Source organism: Penicillium nucicola (genome assembly GCF_028828085.1).
Source record: "Penicillium nucicola strain IBT 29836 chromosome Unknown utg000001l, whole genome shotgun sequence".
NCBI classification, from domain to species: domain Eukaryota; kingdom Fungi; phylum Ascomycota; class Eurotiomycetes; order Eurotiales; family Aspergillaceae; genus Penicillium; species Penicillium nucicola.
Window position 1 is genome coordinate 632,893 of NW_026643125.1, and position 13,949 is coordinate 646,841.

The 13,949-nt window shown below is 48.6% G+C and overlaps 8 protein-coding genes across 8 annotated transcripts; 5 read left to right on the forward strand and 3 right to left on the reverse strand.

Moving 5' to 3' along the window:
• Positions 1-421: 421 nt before the first annotated feature.
• Positions 422-2,018, forward strand: N7511_000250 (glutathione synthase; the record flags this gene model as incomplete). The annotated part of the gene is made up of 2 exons (XM_057122675.1): positions 422-723; positions 776-2,018. The coding sequence occupies 2 exons, from the start codon at positions 422-424 to the stop codon at positions 2,016-2,018; spliced, it is 1,545 nt and encodes a 514-aa protein (XP_056988408.1).
• A 1,523-nt stretch (positions 2,019-3,541) lies between these two features.
• On the forward strand, positions 3,542-4,040 carry N7511_000251 (uncharacterized protein; the record flags this gene model as incomplete). Its single annotated transcript, XM_057122676.1, has 3 exons — positions 3,542-3,576; positions 3,638-3,661; positions 3,746-4,040. 3 exons carry the CDS (start codon positions 3,542-3,544, stop codon positions 4,038-4,040), a joined length of 354 nt encoding a protein of 117 aa, XP_056988409.1.
• Positions 4,041-4,114: 74 nt separating this feature from the next.
• Positions 4,115-4,642, forward strand: N7511_000252 (uncharacterized protein; the record flags this gene model as incomplete). Its single annotated transcript, XM_057122677.1, has 1 exon — positions 4,115-4,642. The coding sequence occupies one exon, from the start codon at positions 4,115-4,117 to the stop codon at positions 4,640-4,642; it is 528 nt and encodes a 175-aa protein (XP_056988410.1).
• A 200-nt stretch (positions 4,643-4,842) lies between these two features.
• N7511_000253 (DUF167 domain-containing protein) lies at positions 4,843-5,121 on the forward strand (the record flags this gene model as incomplete). The annotated part of the gene is made up of 1 exon (XM_057122678.1): positions 4,843-5,121. The coding sequence occupies one exon, from the start codon at positions 4,843-4,845 to the stop codon at positions 5,119-5,121; it is 279 nt and encodes a 92-aa protein (XP_056988411.1).
• A 375-nt stretch (positions 5,122-5,496) lies between these two features.
• Positions 5,497-6,085, forward strand: N7511_000254 (uncharacterized protein; the record flags this gene model as incomplete). The annotated part of the gene is made up of 2 exons (XM_057122679.1): positions 5,497-5,642; positions 5,704-6,085. The coding sequence occupies 2 exons, from the start codon at positions 5,497-5,499 to the stop codon at positions 6,083-6,085; spliced, it is 528 nt and encodes a 175-aa protein (XP_056988412.1).
• A 607-nt stretch (positions 6,086-6,692) lies between these two features.
• N7511_000255 (bestrophin family protein) lies at positions 6,693-8,565 on the reverse strand (the record flags this gene model as incomplete). Its single annotated transcript, XM_057122680.1, has 7 exons — positions 6,693-7,048; positions 7,115-7,288; positions 7,344-7,693; positions 7,755-7,880; positions 7,940-8,024; positions 8,080-8,227; positions 8,308-8,565. 7 exons carry the CDS (start codon positions 8,563-8,565, stop codon positions 6,693-6,695), a joined length of 1,497 nt encoding a protein of 498 aa, XP_056988413.1.
• Positions 8,566-8,903: 338 nt separating this feature from the next.
• N7511_000256 (MFS transporter) lies at positions 8,904-10,529 on the reverse strand (the record flags this gene model as incomplete). The annotated part of the gene is made up of 2 exons (XM_057122681.1): positions 8,904-10,082; positions 10,149-10,529. 2 exons carry the CDS (start codon positions 10,527-10,529, stop codon positions 8,904-8,906), a joined length of 1,560 nt encoding a protein of 519 aa, XP_056988414.1.
• A 587-nt stretch (positions 10,530-11,116) lies between these two features.
• N7511_000257 (uncharacterized protein) lies at positions 11,117-12,446 on the reverse strand (the record flags this gene model as incomplete). Its single annotated transcript, XM_057122682.1, has 3 exons — positions 11,117-11,203; positions 11,268-11,341; positions 11,399-12,446. 3 exons carry the CDS (start codon positions 12,444-12,446, stop codon positions 11,117-11,119), a joined length of 1,209 nt encoding a protein of 402 aa, XP_056988415.1.
• Positions 12,447-13,949: the final 1,503 nt, after the last annotated feature.

A 13,949-nucleotide genomic window follows, 5' to 3' on the forward strand; every position in this document is an offset into this window, starting at 1 on the left:
TGGAGGATGGTGAAGATCGCAAGGACACGGACTTGCGCTGAGAATGATAAATGAGAAATGAGTGTGGGGGGAAAGAAGATAGAGGAAGGAAGAAGAGGATAAATCAAAAGAATACGATGAATTCAAGGGAGGAGAGGCAGGCGCCGACGTGACAATGTGACGCCGTTTTGGTTTCCTAATTGGGAAAATAGATATTCTGCCGGACTTATGCTTGCTTAACTAGTCGGTGAGTTATTTAGGGCCGTAATCAGGCAACGCTAGCCTAGAGGAGAAGGCGGTCATCTCTCCCTTTCTGCCTCAGGCGCCAATCACCTCGGATGCCCCGCGAATTACAAATCCCTGGATAATCCTAGAATTTCGAGGAATCTCCTTTAGAAAGAATACCGATTCCATTGCAATTCATCTAAAATAAATCAGCAATATGGCAGACTCGGTCTATTCCAGCTATCCGCCAGATTTATCGCCGGCTCAGCAAGACTTTCTTGTCACTGCTGTGAAAGATTGGGCCATCCAAAATGGTCTCGCTGTTCGACCTTCGCCAGCAATTGTACCTCCTGGTACAGACACAAACGGAGTGCTAGCTACGAATGCACCGATAACTCTGTTTCCCAGTCCTTTCCCAAGGGCCTGCTTCCAGGAGGCAACTGCATTGCAATCGATCTATAATGAGCTTTATGCCGCAATCACTTGTAATACAGAATGGCTTGGGAAGATCGTGGAGGGGTAAGTAGGGTTCTACAAGTATACTAGCAAGGCTAACTCGTGTCTCGGCTAGATTGATTGAGGTGGATGACTTCGTTGCGAACTTGTGGAAGGTTCACCTGGCTGTTCAAAAAGAAGGCTATGTGCAGAATCTGTCATTGGGACTTTTCCGGTCTGACTACATGGCTCATGTTGCGTCTACCGGTGCATCATCCCTGAAACAAGTGGAGTTTAACACAATCTCGGCATCCTTCGGAGGGCTTTCGGCCCTCGTGAGAGAATTGCACAATGATCTCCTGACTGTGCCCCCAGGATCATCTATCAATTACCCTCCTCATCATCTTTTGCAATCTAGCACACCCCCTGAGAACACGGCTGTTGAGACTCTTGCTGCTGGGCTAGCGGAGGCGCACAAGGCATATGGACCATCAAAGTCCACACCAGCCCTCCCGGTTTGTGTTCTCTTTGTGGTTCAGAAAGAAGAACGGAACGTTTTCGATCAACATGCTATTTCAAACCAACTCAAAAAGTTCCACAAAGTCCCCGTTTTCCGTGTGTCCAGCGTGGATGTTTTGGATCAAACTTCAGTCTCCAGCTCGAATCCCTCTCGGCCATTGCTTTATCAACCTCCTCACTCACCTGGCTCGACTTTCGAAGTTACCACTGTTTATCTTCGAGCTTACTATGCACCAGACGAATACAAGTCTAGCCGTGACTGGGAGGCTCGCACACACCTGGAACGTTCCGCAGCGATCAAGTGTCCTTCCGTGCTCAACCAACTGGCTGGCTGCAAAAAGGTTCAACAAGTTCTGGCGGAACCGACGGGAGTCGACCACCTTTCAAGCTTCTTGAAGGGTGCTGACGCTTCGCTTATCGAAAGAGTTCGGGAGACATTTGCCCCGCAATACGATCTATCACCCAATAGCCGCGGTCGAGAACTGGCTCTCAATCGAGACACTGCCATGAATCATGTCCTCAAGCCTCAGCGTGAAGGCGGTGGTAACAACGTCTACAAGTCTGATATTCCAGAGTTCCTGCGGTCTATGCCGGAGTCGGACTGGAGGGGCTGGGTACTCATGGAGTTGATCAATCCGGCACCGAGTGCTCAGAACGTTGCGTTACGAAATGATGGCGAGGTTCTCCGAGGACATGTCATCTCCGAGCTTGGAGTGTATGGTACCATCCTCTGGGACAACAGCGGCAAGGTTCTTCACAACGAACAAGGCGGATACCTGTTGAGAACCAAAGGAAAAGAGGTGAACGAGGGTGGCGTGGCTGCCGGATTCTCTAGCCTGGACAGTGTTCTTCTTTTCTAGAGATAGATCTATTTCATGTACTTATTGACGAAATCAAATAGAGATTCTGGCATTTATCATTTAACCTCTTTATGGTATGGGAAATTTCCTGTGGAGCACGTTATGGCTTGTCAAGAATATTGCCTTATAACAAACGCACGCATCCATCAAGTCACGCCTAGCGTGCTTCTCAGTTTGACACAATGTATCACACCCATCTCGAAAGACTGAACACTGGATACGGAGACTGATATTACTAGGAAAAGCACAGCCCCGCGACAGAGAGTTCATATGCATAATTTGCCCCGATGAACCCTTTCTTGGACCGGGGTTGGCATTGACCTTGAGGCACGTCGAGTTGGCTTCGAGGTGAGACTGACAAGGAACAGATTGAAGAGTTGTAGAAAGTAATGTTTTCAATGACTGAATGGCTTAAGCTTTACACCATCGTCGTTGCTATCATAGTTGTCTGAGAAAAGAGGCACTAGTCAATATTGTGCTCCCGAATATTCACTCCCCGACAGTCTCATATTTAATTTTTACTCCACCGAAGAAACTCAGCAAGACACAGTTGTAAGAATCGAGTGGTTTGAACCTTGCATTGGTTACCAATAGGTCCCGTGAAAGAAGCGTTTGAGCCGAGAAACATCGCACAACCTGGACAATTGGCCGAGTGGCACAGTGCACCGCTTCTACGCAGTAGGCTGCTAGAGATAGCTGAAATCTCTCGTTGGTGCTTGTACATGCCTTGAATATTTGGTTTGCTGTATCGACTATTGAACGAGGAAGGGCACAACCAGTGCTTTACCTAGTCAGAATGGACCGGATCTATTCATATGGACTTGAGTATACGAAGCTACGTATATGCTATATGGATTGGACCAATATATTGGGTATATCACGCTACTTTGATGTAGTCTAACGCCGCGATATCTCAGCCTTCGTGTCAAGTTCACACCCTCTAACGTTCCAGGTGCCTCTTCTGGTTGTACATATGATCTGAAACGTTCTGAATTCAAGACTCTATGGTTCTTCCTTCGGTATGCAAGCCTGCTCTACACGAAGCATGGCAATTCTGCCCGATCTAATGAGGACACCCAAGGTATTCAAAGTATAGAGTAACTTGAATTACCAAGATGAAGTCTTCAACTGCATGTGTAGACAGCATACCGAGGAAATATATTCTCATTTTATCTATTATTATACGCAGTGCTGATGTTGGAAGGTGGAAGTTCCTCTCTGCAAAGACCAAAGGTTCTGTCGTAGCTTACTCTCCTTTGTCTGAGGAGAGATAAGTAATATCATGGCTTGCTTTACTAAAGCTGTGACTGATTTGACTGTTTTCCCCTGTCAGCGCAGTTACTCTCACTCGCTCTTCATTCTTTTTGATTTTGCCTTCTTCAACTCTCGTGTTCTTCAACTCCCTTGTTCTTCAACCTTTGAGCCAGCTTCATTACTCAACTTCATTCCCTCATTATTGACTCTCATTCTTGTTTCTCGCTGATTTGAACATCGTGACTAAACTGGAGTTTTCAGACCCCAGGATGTCCCATCTCACTGGCCATGACATGGTTGGAGGGTATGTACTCGCGCAGTATCAAGCTATAATCTCACTACTGACAAGACTAACATGGTATTAGGATGACCAAGAATGTCACTGGAGAGTAAGTGTCGCCATATGGCCAGCTGCGCCACGAGTATAGCACTGGTACTTGCCACTGGATAGGCTAACGTATCACAGAACCAAGAACTCTCTCGCCCGGCATCCCCCATGAGAAGCTCATGGCTGATGTGAAAGTTTATGCCACCGAGTATGGTTTCCGAGACATCCTTCCAATTCTGAAGAAAGGTGCTCTGGTAGCTCAGAACCCGTCTGCCATCGAACTCATTCCTGAACTGAGTGATGATGATCGTCGCATCCTAACCGAAGAAACCACTCGACGTTGGAAGCACCCCTTTGCGTTGTACTACACTATCGTCTTGAATTCGATTCCAGCGGCTATCCAGGGCTGGGATCAGACTGGCAAATGCTCCATCCATTAAGGTATTTGTGTTGGACACTACTTGCTGCCGGTTTCTGTTTTTGGATTCCTACTGGCAGCAATGCACACATTGCAATGATTGCGTTTTTCATCTACTTGTTTGACGCATTCTTTTCGCCGGGAGAAGGACCGGTCCCGTTTACCTATTCTGCAGAGGTTTTCCCGCATTCCCACCGTGAAGTAGGAATGGCATGGACCGTCGCAACGAACAATTTCTGGGCATCAGTCTTGTCGTTGACATTTTCCTACATGCTTCGAGCACTGACTCCGCAGGGCGCCTTCGGCTTCTATACCTGCCTGAATCTTGTCGTTTTTGTTTTGATCTTCCTTTTCATGCCCGAGACAATGCAGCGTTCCCTTGAAGAACTGGACTATGTGTTTGGCGTTCCAACCCGAACTCACGCAAAGTACCAACTTACTCAAGTTCTCCCCTGGTGGATCAAACGCTACGTCTTTATGCGCAAGGGTGCAGTCTGTCCTGAACTGTATCGGGTTGCCCAAGATCCCGTTTCAGTGCCCCCGGAAAGAGTCTCAAAGGCAGCTGATAAGGAGTGTCACGCAGAGTATGTTTATGCAGATCAATCTGCTTTTCACATGTTATAAAGGATGGGGTTGTTTGCCCAACAAAATGGTTATTTGCTTCAGGTTCCCAAGCCAGCGTCAGACTTAGGGCTAACCCATGACCATCTGTCATCTTTGTTTCTTCATGAGATTTCTGCTACTCTAACTGCACACTCATTCCAAATTTTTTACCGTGCTTCCAATCCCAAAATATCTGTACAAACACCGTTTAATAATTAACCATGTCCACTCGCCCATTATCCCTCCTGCGCTTGGTCGCAAGCAAGCAACCGCGTTCCCCCACCACGTACACCCTCCATATCCCTTGCTATGTGAAGCCCAATGCCTCCGCTCGTCGCACCGGTATCACGGCCGTGGGTGTTAACAATGTCGATGTATCTGTTGCTGCCATTCCACGCGACGGAGCAGCTAATCTGGCAGTGTCGCGGGTTTTTGCTGAGGTTGGTGACTTCTCCCAGGCGTATTTTGTGGCTACTTCCGATGGATCCAACAAATTTTGAGTGTTCTGACAAATTCCTAGATCTTCAATGTTCCTAAATCGAATGTCCAAGTCATTCGTGGCGCGAAATCGAAAGATAAAACATTATCTATCGCCGATTTAGAGCTCGGAGACGAAAGCGAGGATGCATTTTTACAACGTGCGACTCAAAAACTGATTGACGCAGTTAGAACCTCCTAGATCTTACCAGCTTGGTCAATCTTAAGGACAAAATGAAGAGATGTTTGCCTCAGGAGTGAGGTGGTCTCCAGGGCCTTTCAAAGAGCTCGATTGTTCGTGGATCCCGTGACGCAAAGTTCCATGATTTTTTGGCGGAGCTCAACCCAACCACTTCAACCTCCGACCGCCAACACCGTTAAACAGAATAGAAAAAAAAATGACGGACAACATGCAGGAGGACACGATAGTGGATGAGCAATCATCTTCTCGAGATTTTGCGAAGCGCAAAGCCTCTGAGCCCAAACCAAAAACGATACATTTCACGTCCCGCAATCCACCCTGGACCTATCTCAAGCTCCAGCTGTAAGCTGCTCTCAAGTCAACCTTTTTATGTCTGTTAAACTGACTTGATGTTTAAATCCAGTGTTCCTCAGCCAGGAAACACACCTCAACCTCTCGACCCTCTCTCCGCACGCACCTACCTCTCCTCCGCACTGTCGCAATTCCTCGGCTTGACAGGAACGGCGATCCCTATCGACATACTGAAGCTTGAGCATGGACTCATTTCGACCCCAAAATCCGACGCTACATCTACAACGCAATCTGCCAAAACTCCTCGACATGACTCGGTGTGGATTCGTGTCCCGCGCGAAGACGCCGCAGCTGTTGTCGCTGCAGTGAGCTCTTGGATCGGGGGCGGAAACAATACAACAGGCTCTGCGGGTGTCGCGTGGAGGGTTAGCGCCAAGGGAAACTTTTTGGGTGCGTTGACGGCTGGGTCTGGAGCGGATCTGTTCGTTCCCTAGATTTGGCAGCTGTAGTGATGCTCACTATTACTGAGCGTCATGGGAAAACCAAAATTCTCTATCAGCACATGTGCTCGGACTATGGCTTGGTCAAGTCCGTCTTGCAGGAACCTACAATCGCGTCAATGCCAGTCGACGGGCTTTGTGCGGCTTCGCCTGAAAGGCCCAATTGACAAGCAACACAATGAGATAACGTTAAAGCTAGGCTACCGAGTATCGTTCGTCAGTGGAATGTTCTCAGTCATTCCGTCGGAGCCTCCGCAAACTTCGAGGTCTGGCGTCGTCTCGAAGTCGCTTCATCTACAAATTCCCTATACGGAATCATCTTACTTGGATCAAGCTGTTCACAAACAGGCTAGAAGAAAAAATCGAAAGCAATTTCCAATCTATATATTCAAATAACAAACAAATTGGAACTCTTCCGGGTCGATTTCGCAGTCGACAAGACCCAGATGAAACGCCATAACTCACACGCTGCTCAACACTCTCAAACCCAATTTGATGCCGCTTAGTCAAATGCAATTCACGTTCCAGAGCTCATCATCTCAGAGCTTTCAAACACCTTTCTTTTATTTTAGGCTCAAGCCCTCCATCGTTGCAGGAAGACTCAGACAGATACAGACCCAGAGGACTTGGTGCGAATATTCTCCACGATGGTAGATGAATCTGAACCCGGAGCCAAGGGGCTGACAACCACTTTTGTCCGGAGAGCACTGCGAATATCCTCCACGCTTCGCTCCTTCCAGTCAGGATATCCCATCTGGCTGAGAGGGAAGAGAACGAGGTTTTCGGCACGTTCCATGAAATCATTGACATTTGGTCGCGGCGTGGCAGTAATGATATCGATTTCCACTGCGATTTGACGACAATACGTCTCCAAGGGAAGATCGTTCACATCTTGACCAAAGGGATTTTCGATCTCGCTGCCAATTGTAGCCAATCCGAGGATAATATAAGCGGCAACTATAAACGGTGTTAACATTAACTGCTGTATTTGGGGTGTTTTGCAAAAAAGAATGCTGAACTTACCAATGGAAGCGGGGATGGTGATATACTCCAAAGCAGTGTACAGTTGGAATGGAAGCACCAGGATATAGATCCATGCGATTTGAGAGATGGCAATACAATACGCGGTTGGCAGAGGCGTGTCCAAAACACGTTCTGTGCCAGTCAAAACTTCGTTCAAGGTGGCCATCATGGTAACTATGTTCATGTCAGACTTGATTTGACTCGACAAACAAGGAGTATGGGTACTTACTAGCTTGTCCCTGGTGCAAAGCCGATACAAGGGTTCCATTGGCAACACACGAGTCGATATATGCGGACAGATGGTTGAGAATCTCCAAGGGGAGATGTCCCACCGGCTTCTTGGACCTCTTGACCAACTTGCGGGGATTCGACTCGGCAAAAGAGACACCAAGATACTCACCTGCCGACTTCCAAGTGGACTTGGCAGGGGGGTTGACAACGCTGCGGTCATGGGCATCACGGGCAAATGTGTCCAAGTGTCCAGCAAGACCAGCCAGATCCTCGTAAGCAATATCGGGCTCGAATCGAAGCTTGTGCTTCAGGGCGACGGCAAAAGCCAAAAGAAGGTTCAAGGCAGAGCTGTTTAAGACTCGTTAGCACAAATTATCCCGCCGTGCATTTCGGGTCAAGGTCATCGCACAGTTTTCGCAAAAGATCTTCCTTCCCAGCCTCGCCTTCTCTTTCGCCGGTGTTGATCCAAATTGTTCGTGAAAGGTTGCGAGATGTCTGAATAAGCTGAGACCAGTACTTGCGTCCATCGGCCCATCTGATGTCGGAAATTAGTCAATGGCTTGCGCCGCGCGTTCCACAAAAGATATATCGTACCTCTCATATGCAGTGGAACTGCGGAAGGACAGAGCCAAGCCCACCACGAAACCCAGCACGGTGAGCAGGATATTGTTGATACCAACTATTCCAGCAGTCAGCCAAAGTCTCCGTCATATCGAATAATCCACAATTCTTACGAGAGTGAACAAATCGCGAGATCAACGTAATCAAAGTCGACCAAGCAGCAACAAACAGCAATGGCAGTATCATCTTTGGCATGACACTACCATGCATTCGCATGAAGATGGGCCATTTGGAATGTTTTTCCATATTGCGAGGGCCATGCTATCACGACACAAGAACTGTCAGTACCGTGCATTAAGCCGCGCTATGAAGACACCGCAATGTTCGCATTACAAACGTACAAAATATCGATCCAATTCACTGGAATCCCGTCGGTCAAGTCGGAATTGCGCATCTCGTGAGCTGGCCAAGTTCTCCAGGAACGTTGGCCGGGGAGTTAGACGGCCCATTGAGCCGGGCTCTTTCTCATGCGATGGGGCCGTGTCATGGTGCTGAAAAGCATGGGAGCGTACATCGGCTGTTACGGGTGCGGCGGTATTGTCGGCCACTGCAGCGGCCGCTGGGGCATCAGCCACGGGAGCACTATGACCGTCGGTCATGATAGATGGATGGAAGATCAGTAGAAAAAAAAAGATAGACCAGGAAAATAATTCAGTAACAAAGAGTGAATGTAAATGGGGTCGGAGCCAGGCCGATGTATAACAACGAATGTATGAACACAAGGAAATAAGAAAGCGAAAGTGAAGTATAGACAATAAAGAAAATGGTCAAGAGGAAACTCCAGAAGAAAAGGGAGAAAAATGAAACGTGGGCTTGCCAGGGGCGTTTCATCGGGGATCTAGACCAACACGCCAATAGTGGAGTGCGGACACGTCCGCACGTTTAATTTTAGCCCAGGGGGTCTTTTTTTATATTCTCTTTGACGCTGCTTCTTCTTCTACCTAAGCTCCACGGGGTATCTCTCCCGAATAGCCTGCCCATACCGGGAAAATATGATTGGCACAGGAATAAAGGCCACCGCCACCAAGCCCAACAGCGTGTTCCCCCATCCAAGCCCTAAAGTTTGGAACATTTGTGGCCCCGCCAGAGGGAGCAGTGCGCCCACCAATGACCGGCTGGCAGTTAGCGTGGCGTTGGCTGACGCCGCATAGCCAGGGTAGCAGTCAATGACATACGTCTGAATGGGCAAGTAAATCCCCATCATGCCGAAACTAAAGGGCACCGTCCCGACGATCGGGACGATCCAATGGACATGCTTTTCGGCAGTCCAGCCATACCAGAAGAAACTAATAGGTAAGAAACAAGCGAAGAAGATCATCATCGGTAGTCGCATCTCAGGTTGGAATTGGCCTCCGTTCTGCTGTGTCAGTTTGACAACGAGCCGGTCGTTGGTGGATGCCACCAGACCCATCCCCAGAAAAAACCCAACCCCTATCCCCACAAATGCCAATCCTGACAAGCCAGTGGAGAACCCATACTGGTCCCTGAAGACGGTCGGGATTGTAGTGAAGAACAGGTACAGAAGACCATACGCGAGAGCCATATAAGTGGAGAGCAAGAATACGATGGGCGACTTGCCGAACAGGAGAATTGGTCGCGTCAAGCCGTGTCTAAGCTCAGTCACAACTGAGACATCCTCTCCATCCGGAGCATAAGCACTTCGGAGGTCGGGACGGCCTAGCTCCTTGGCCAGCCGCACAGTCTTCCATCGGATCAGAACAGAAGCATACGTCTCTCGATTGAGGGCCTCAATTCCCGTCGACACCACCGCCGAGACGAGCAACAGCACCCAAAAGACCCATCGCCAGCCAATTGTCTCCCCAATAAAGCCCCCTGCGATGGGACCCACCACCGGGCCGATCATTGGACCAGAGCTCCAAATAGCAGTCGCTAAGCCTCGCTGCTCAATGGGGAAAAGGTCTGCAATGACACCGGCGCCCAGGGTCAGGCATGCGGAGCCCCCGATGCCAGCGAAGAAGCGGAAGATGATCAAACAGGTCAGGTTTGGCGCCAGTGCACATCCGATTTGCCAGATGACAAACCACCAATTTCCACAGCTGAGGATGATTCGACGCCCGTACACCTCGCTCAAGGGTGCTAGTGCCAATGGACCGAACTATGACACGAGACTACATTAGTTCTCTGTATTCAGTCCGGAAGGCTAGCACAGGACTGAACTTACTGCATAGCCTAAGATGTAGATGCTGATGCTAAACGAGAGCAGGGTCGTATTAGTCACGCCTAGATCAACGGCGACATAGCTCACAGAGGGCGAGAACATGCTCGATGCAAGAGGGGACACAAATGTGATAGCGCTGGTCAATGCCAATAGGCCCCATTTTCGAGGAGCCGTGAAATTCTGGGGGTTGTGGGGGTCATCTTGCCCGTCCCAGCCGACGATGCCTCGGCTCAGATCGGTTTCTGGGTATCGTTTTGGGGGTGGAAGAGCATTCTCGAGGTCTTCTTTGTTATATTCAGTATCAATGGATTCTCCCGGCTGGTTCTCTTCCTTCGAGTCTGTGATGCTTTTCTCGGATAACGTCTCGGCTATGTGGGCTCCCATGGTCTTGTTACTGCGAGAAGAGCCAGCTAGTAGAGCTGGAAACTTGAGCAGAGAAAGAAGTATATCCTTTTGAATTATCTCGACTATTGAACAATACAGGAAAAGAGTGGGACTCGGAGATGAGATCCAGGGTGTGTTCCACGCGCTCTTCTTATAATCCAGAGGTGGCACAAGACTTTCACGGAAATAATGCCTTGCAAACTGAGCATACAGTAGTGCATCATATCTGCGTGCCAATCATCTCTGCGATTCCGATCAACCGTTGAGATCCCCGCATTGTTTCCATGGTTGAGCGTGCCGGCCCCACTACCTAATTGCCGGCCAATCAGATGCTCATCTTTGCCTGGATTTCATTGCGGTGCCGCATACCCGAGAGCTTTTGTCCAGCTTTATTGTCGGAGGGTCTTAATGTGTAGGCAGATATGATGGAATATTTGACATGATTCAGCTATATATCTCGGTTGGCTCAAGTTTACGAACCCCATGAAGAGAGACGCAACCATCGATATCGTAGAAATGAGCCTAGTTTAAGATCAAGGGCCTGTTCTGTAGTTTCGTATTCACATCTATTCTTATGATCACCATTCTCAAAGCTTTGATTGCAGCTGGGTGCGACAGGCCTCGAGACCAGATGGGCCATTGTAAATTTGTTGTTCTACCAGTCGGGTATTGATCTAAAGAGAGTCGTTAGTCCTAGCTTCGGTCTTACAGATCTGAAAGAGGCAGATGCAAGCTCACATGTTGCTTTCCAAGCTTATTGACATTTTGCACACCAAGAAGGCGCATGCATGTCTTAGTTTCATCTGTGAGAACTAAACCGGTCATCAGTAAATTTAGACTTCCTCGGAGGAATGGCAGGAGTTTCATACTCTGCAGTGTCCTCTTTACACCCTCCACGCCTCCAGCTCCTAGTCCCCAAAGGGCAGCTCGTCCAATGCCAACTCCTCTTGCACCTAAGCAAATAGCTTTGACGACATCTGTCCCCCTCTTGATACCTCCATCAACCCAGACGTCGATTTTGTCAAATACCTCAGGGCAGTACTTTCTAATCTCAAGTAGAGTGTGAACAGCAGGAGGAGCAGTATCAAGAGATCGACCACCGTGATTTGAAAGAATGATGCCCTTTACTTGAGGCGCATATGAAGCAGCAATATAAGCATCTTCGTGTGTCTGCACGCCTTTGAGAACAACAGGCAATGCCGTGTGTTTCCGCAACCACGCCAAAGTCTCTTTCCAGGTAAGCGTAGGATCTAGACCTATAAACGTCTGATCTTCCGTTGATTCAGCCAGCCTAGAAGAAGAGTCATTTTCATCCACTTCTTGGTAAACAGCTTCCTCCGAGCTTGACTCCACCATAGTGTTCAGGATATTGCCGCTACGCTCATCGTCCTCGCGTTTTCCGGAGACCGGAGAGTCGAGAGTCAATGCAATAAACTTGATCGCCTTTAGTTTGTTGATTCGAGCGAGCATCCGTTCGCTCTTGCTTCGGTCGTGTTGGACATACAGCTGCCACCCAAAGACTTGATCCGGGGCCGCATTTGCCACAATCTGCTCCGGGCTCATGGACGCATTGTTCGAGATGATTTGCATTGCACCAAAGCTGCGACAGGCTTCTGCGATGCCAGCTTCGCCCGAGGGGTGTCCCAGGCGGGCCATGGCTGCCGGAGATACATAAATTGGGATAGACACCTTGTTGCCTAACAGCTCAGTGTTCAAATTGCATTCTGTGCAATCTATAAAGGTTCTTGGTCTCAATTGTATAGAGCGGTAGGCCTCGGAGTTGAGGCGCTTGCTGATCTTGTCGTCGGATGCGGAGTAATAATATGCCCACGCCTTTTTGCTCACGTTTTGGGTGGCGACCTCTTCAATTTCATCTAGGTTGAGCAGGTTCTCCAGTGGGATGTTATTGGGACTCATTATGAGTGTTCAACTAGGAAGAAGAGTGACAAAGGGTGAGAGTTCCAAGGTTGGAGTCAGTTGTTGGGGTCGGGTGGTCATTCCGTTTCGGGATTAGTCTACAATGCCTCGTTTCTGAGGTTTGGTTCAAGATGGGAAGTTTCACTCGGTTGGAGTGGGTGAGATAGTTATGCAATCTGTCTATGTGATATCTCCCGTAGGTATCTTCAAGGGAGTAAAAACAGTCGGGGACCATCAACAAAGTAAAGCATCAGTCTATCAGTTCTTCCTAGTCTGAAGCAAAAGATATCTTGAATGAAATACTGTAATCCTCTATCTGAAGTCAGTACTATGACAGCTATTTTATATCTCCTTCTATAGATCCTTTAAAGGCCTAAATCAATAAATTAATAAATCCCAGACTACATAACTTTATCCTAGTCTAGTCTATAGCGCCAGTATCCCCTTCAATCCTTTTTTTTTTCCAAGACCACAACATGGGATGGATACGAGCCAATATTGGGAACTCATTCAAACATGTGATGCGACTAAATTTATTTCTGGTGCCAGACCTGTATGCGAAGTAAATCAAGTCTACCAAGCCAGATTTCAATTTCCACGTCTCAATTTTGAGGATGGATTGACGGAAAACGGGCATCACCAAAGATAGGACAAGAGCTAGATGCACCTGTAAACATTTTTTTAGTGTGATGCCTCGCAGTTACTTGACGGGGGGATGGTCCAGATTTAGAGCCATTCGGTACCTATCATCCATCGTCGCGTCAGATGGTCGCTGCGGGCAAGTTCCTTGGTCGCTTCGAGGTTATGTTCGCCAGGTTCCAAGCAACCACTGATGGGGTCAGAAGCACGGGATCAAGGATCTTACAATTGATGGCTTGGTGCACTCTTTTTCAATCGCTTTTGTCCTAGATCAGCCCTACCTGACGAGGGAATCAACCTGCTCGTTTTTGCATGATTCAAGTGAGCAAGAGTGAGCTAGCCAATTTAGAGGACCCGTTGGACCCGGGCTACGCGGTATCAACGAAAGAAATCCACCTGAAATCCAAGATGGGCATCTTTTCCGGGCAAAGATGAAGATCCTGATCGACAACAAACCCAAAGCCAAGCTCATCCGACCGGTCTGAGGTCCCGATACTGCGACATGACCAGTTTCAAGGTCCTGCATCCTGGAGCGCACTCAATTTTGGGTAGGGTCCGGATCGACGTCTGCATCACGGTAGATCCAGACCATTTCCCAGGGATTCTGTAAGCAGGATCCCATTTCAAGGGCCATGGCAGGGATTTGGGAGCAGATGCAGATCAATCGATCACTGCGGGTACAATCTGTCGAGATTTGAGCTGTGGGCGAGTCGATCCAAGCCCGACTCAGCCGGGTCCCACCGCTTAGCCCAATTGACCGGCGCAATGGGTCCGGTGGAGGGGGATCAATCTTGATGAAACTCTTGGTCTGGTCTGGTCTGAGGGGTACATTTCTTCGGGGTCAGGAAGCTGAGACCAGGGGGT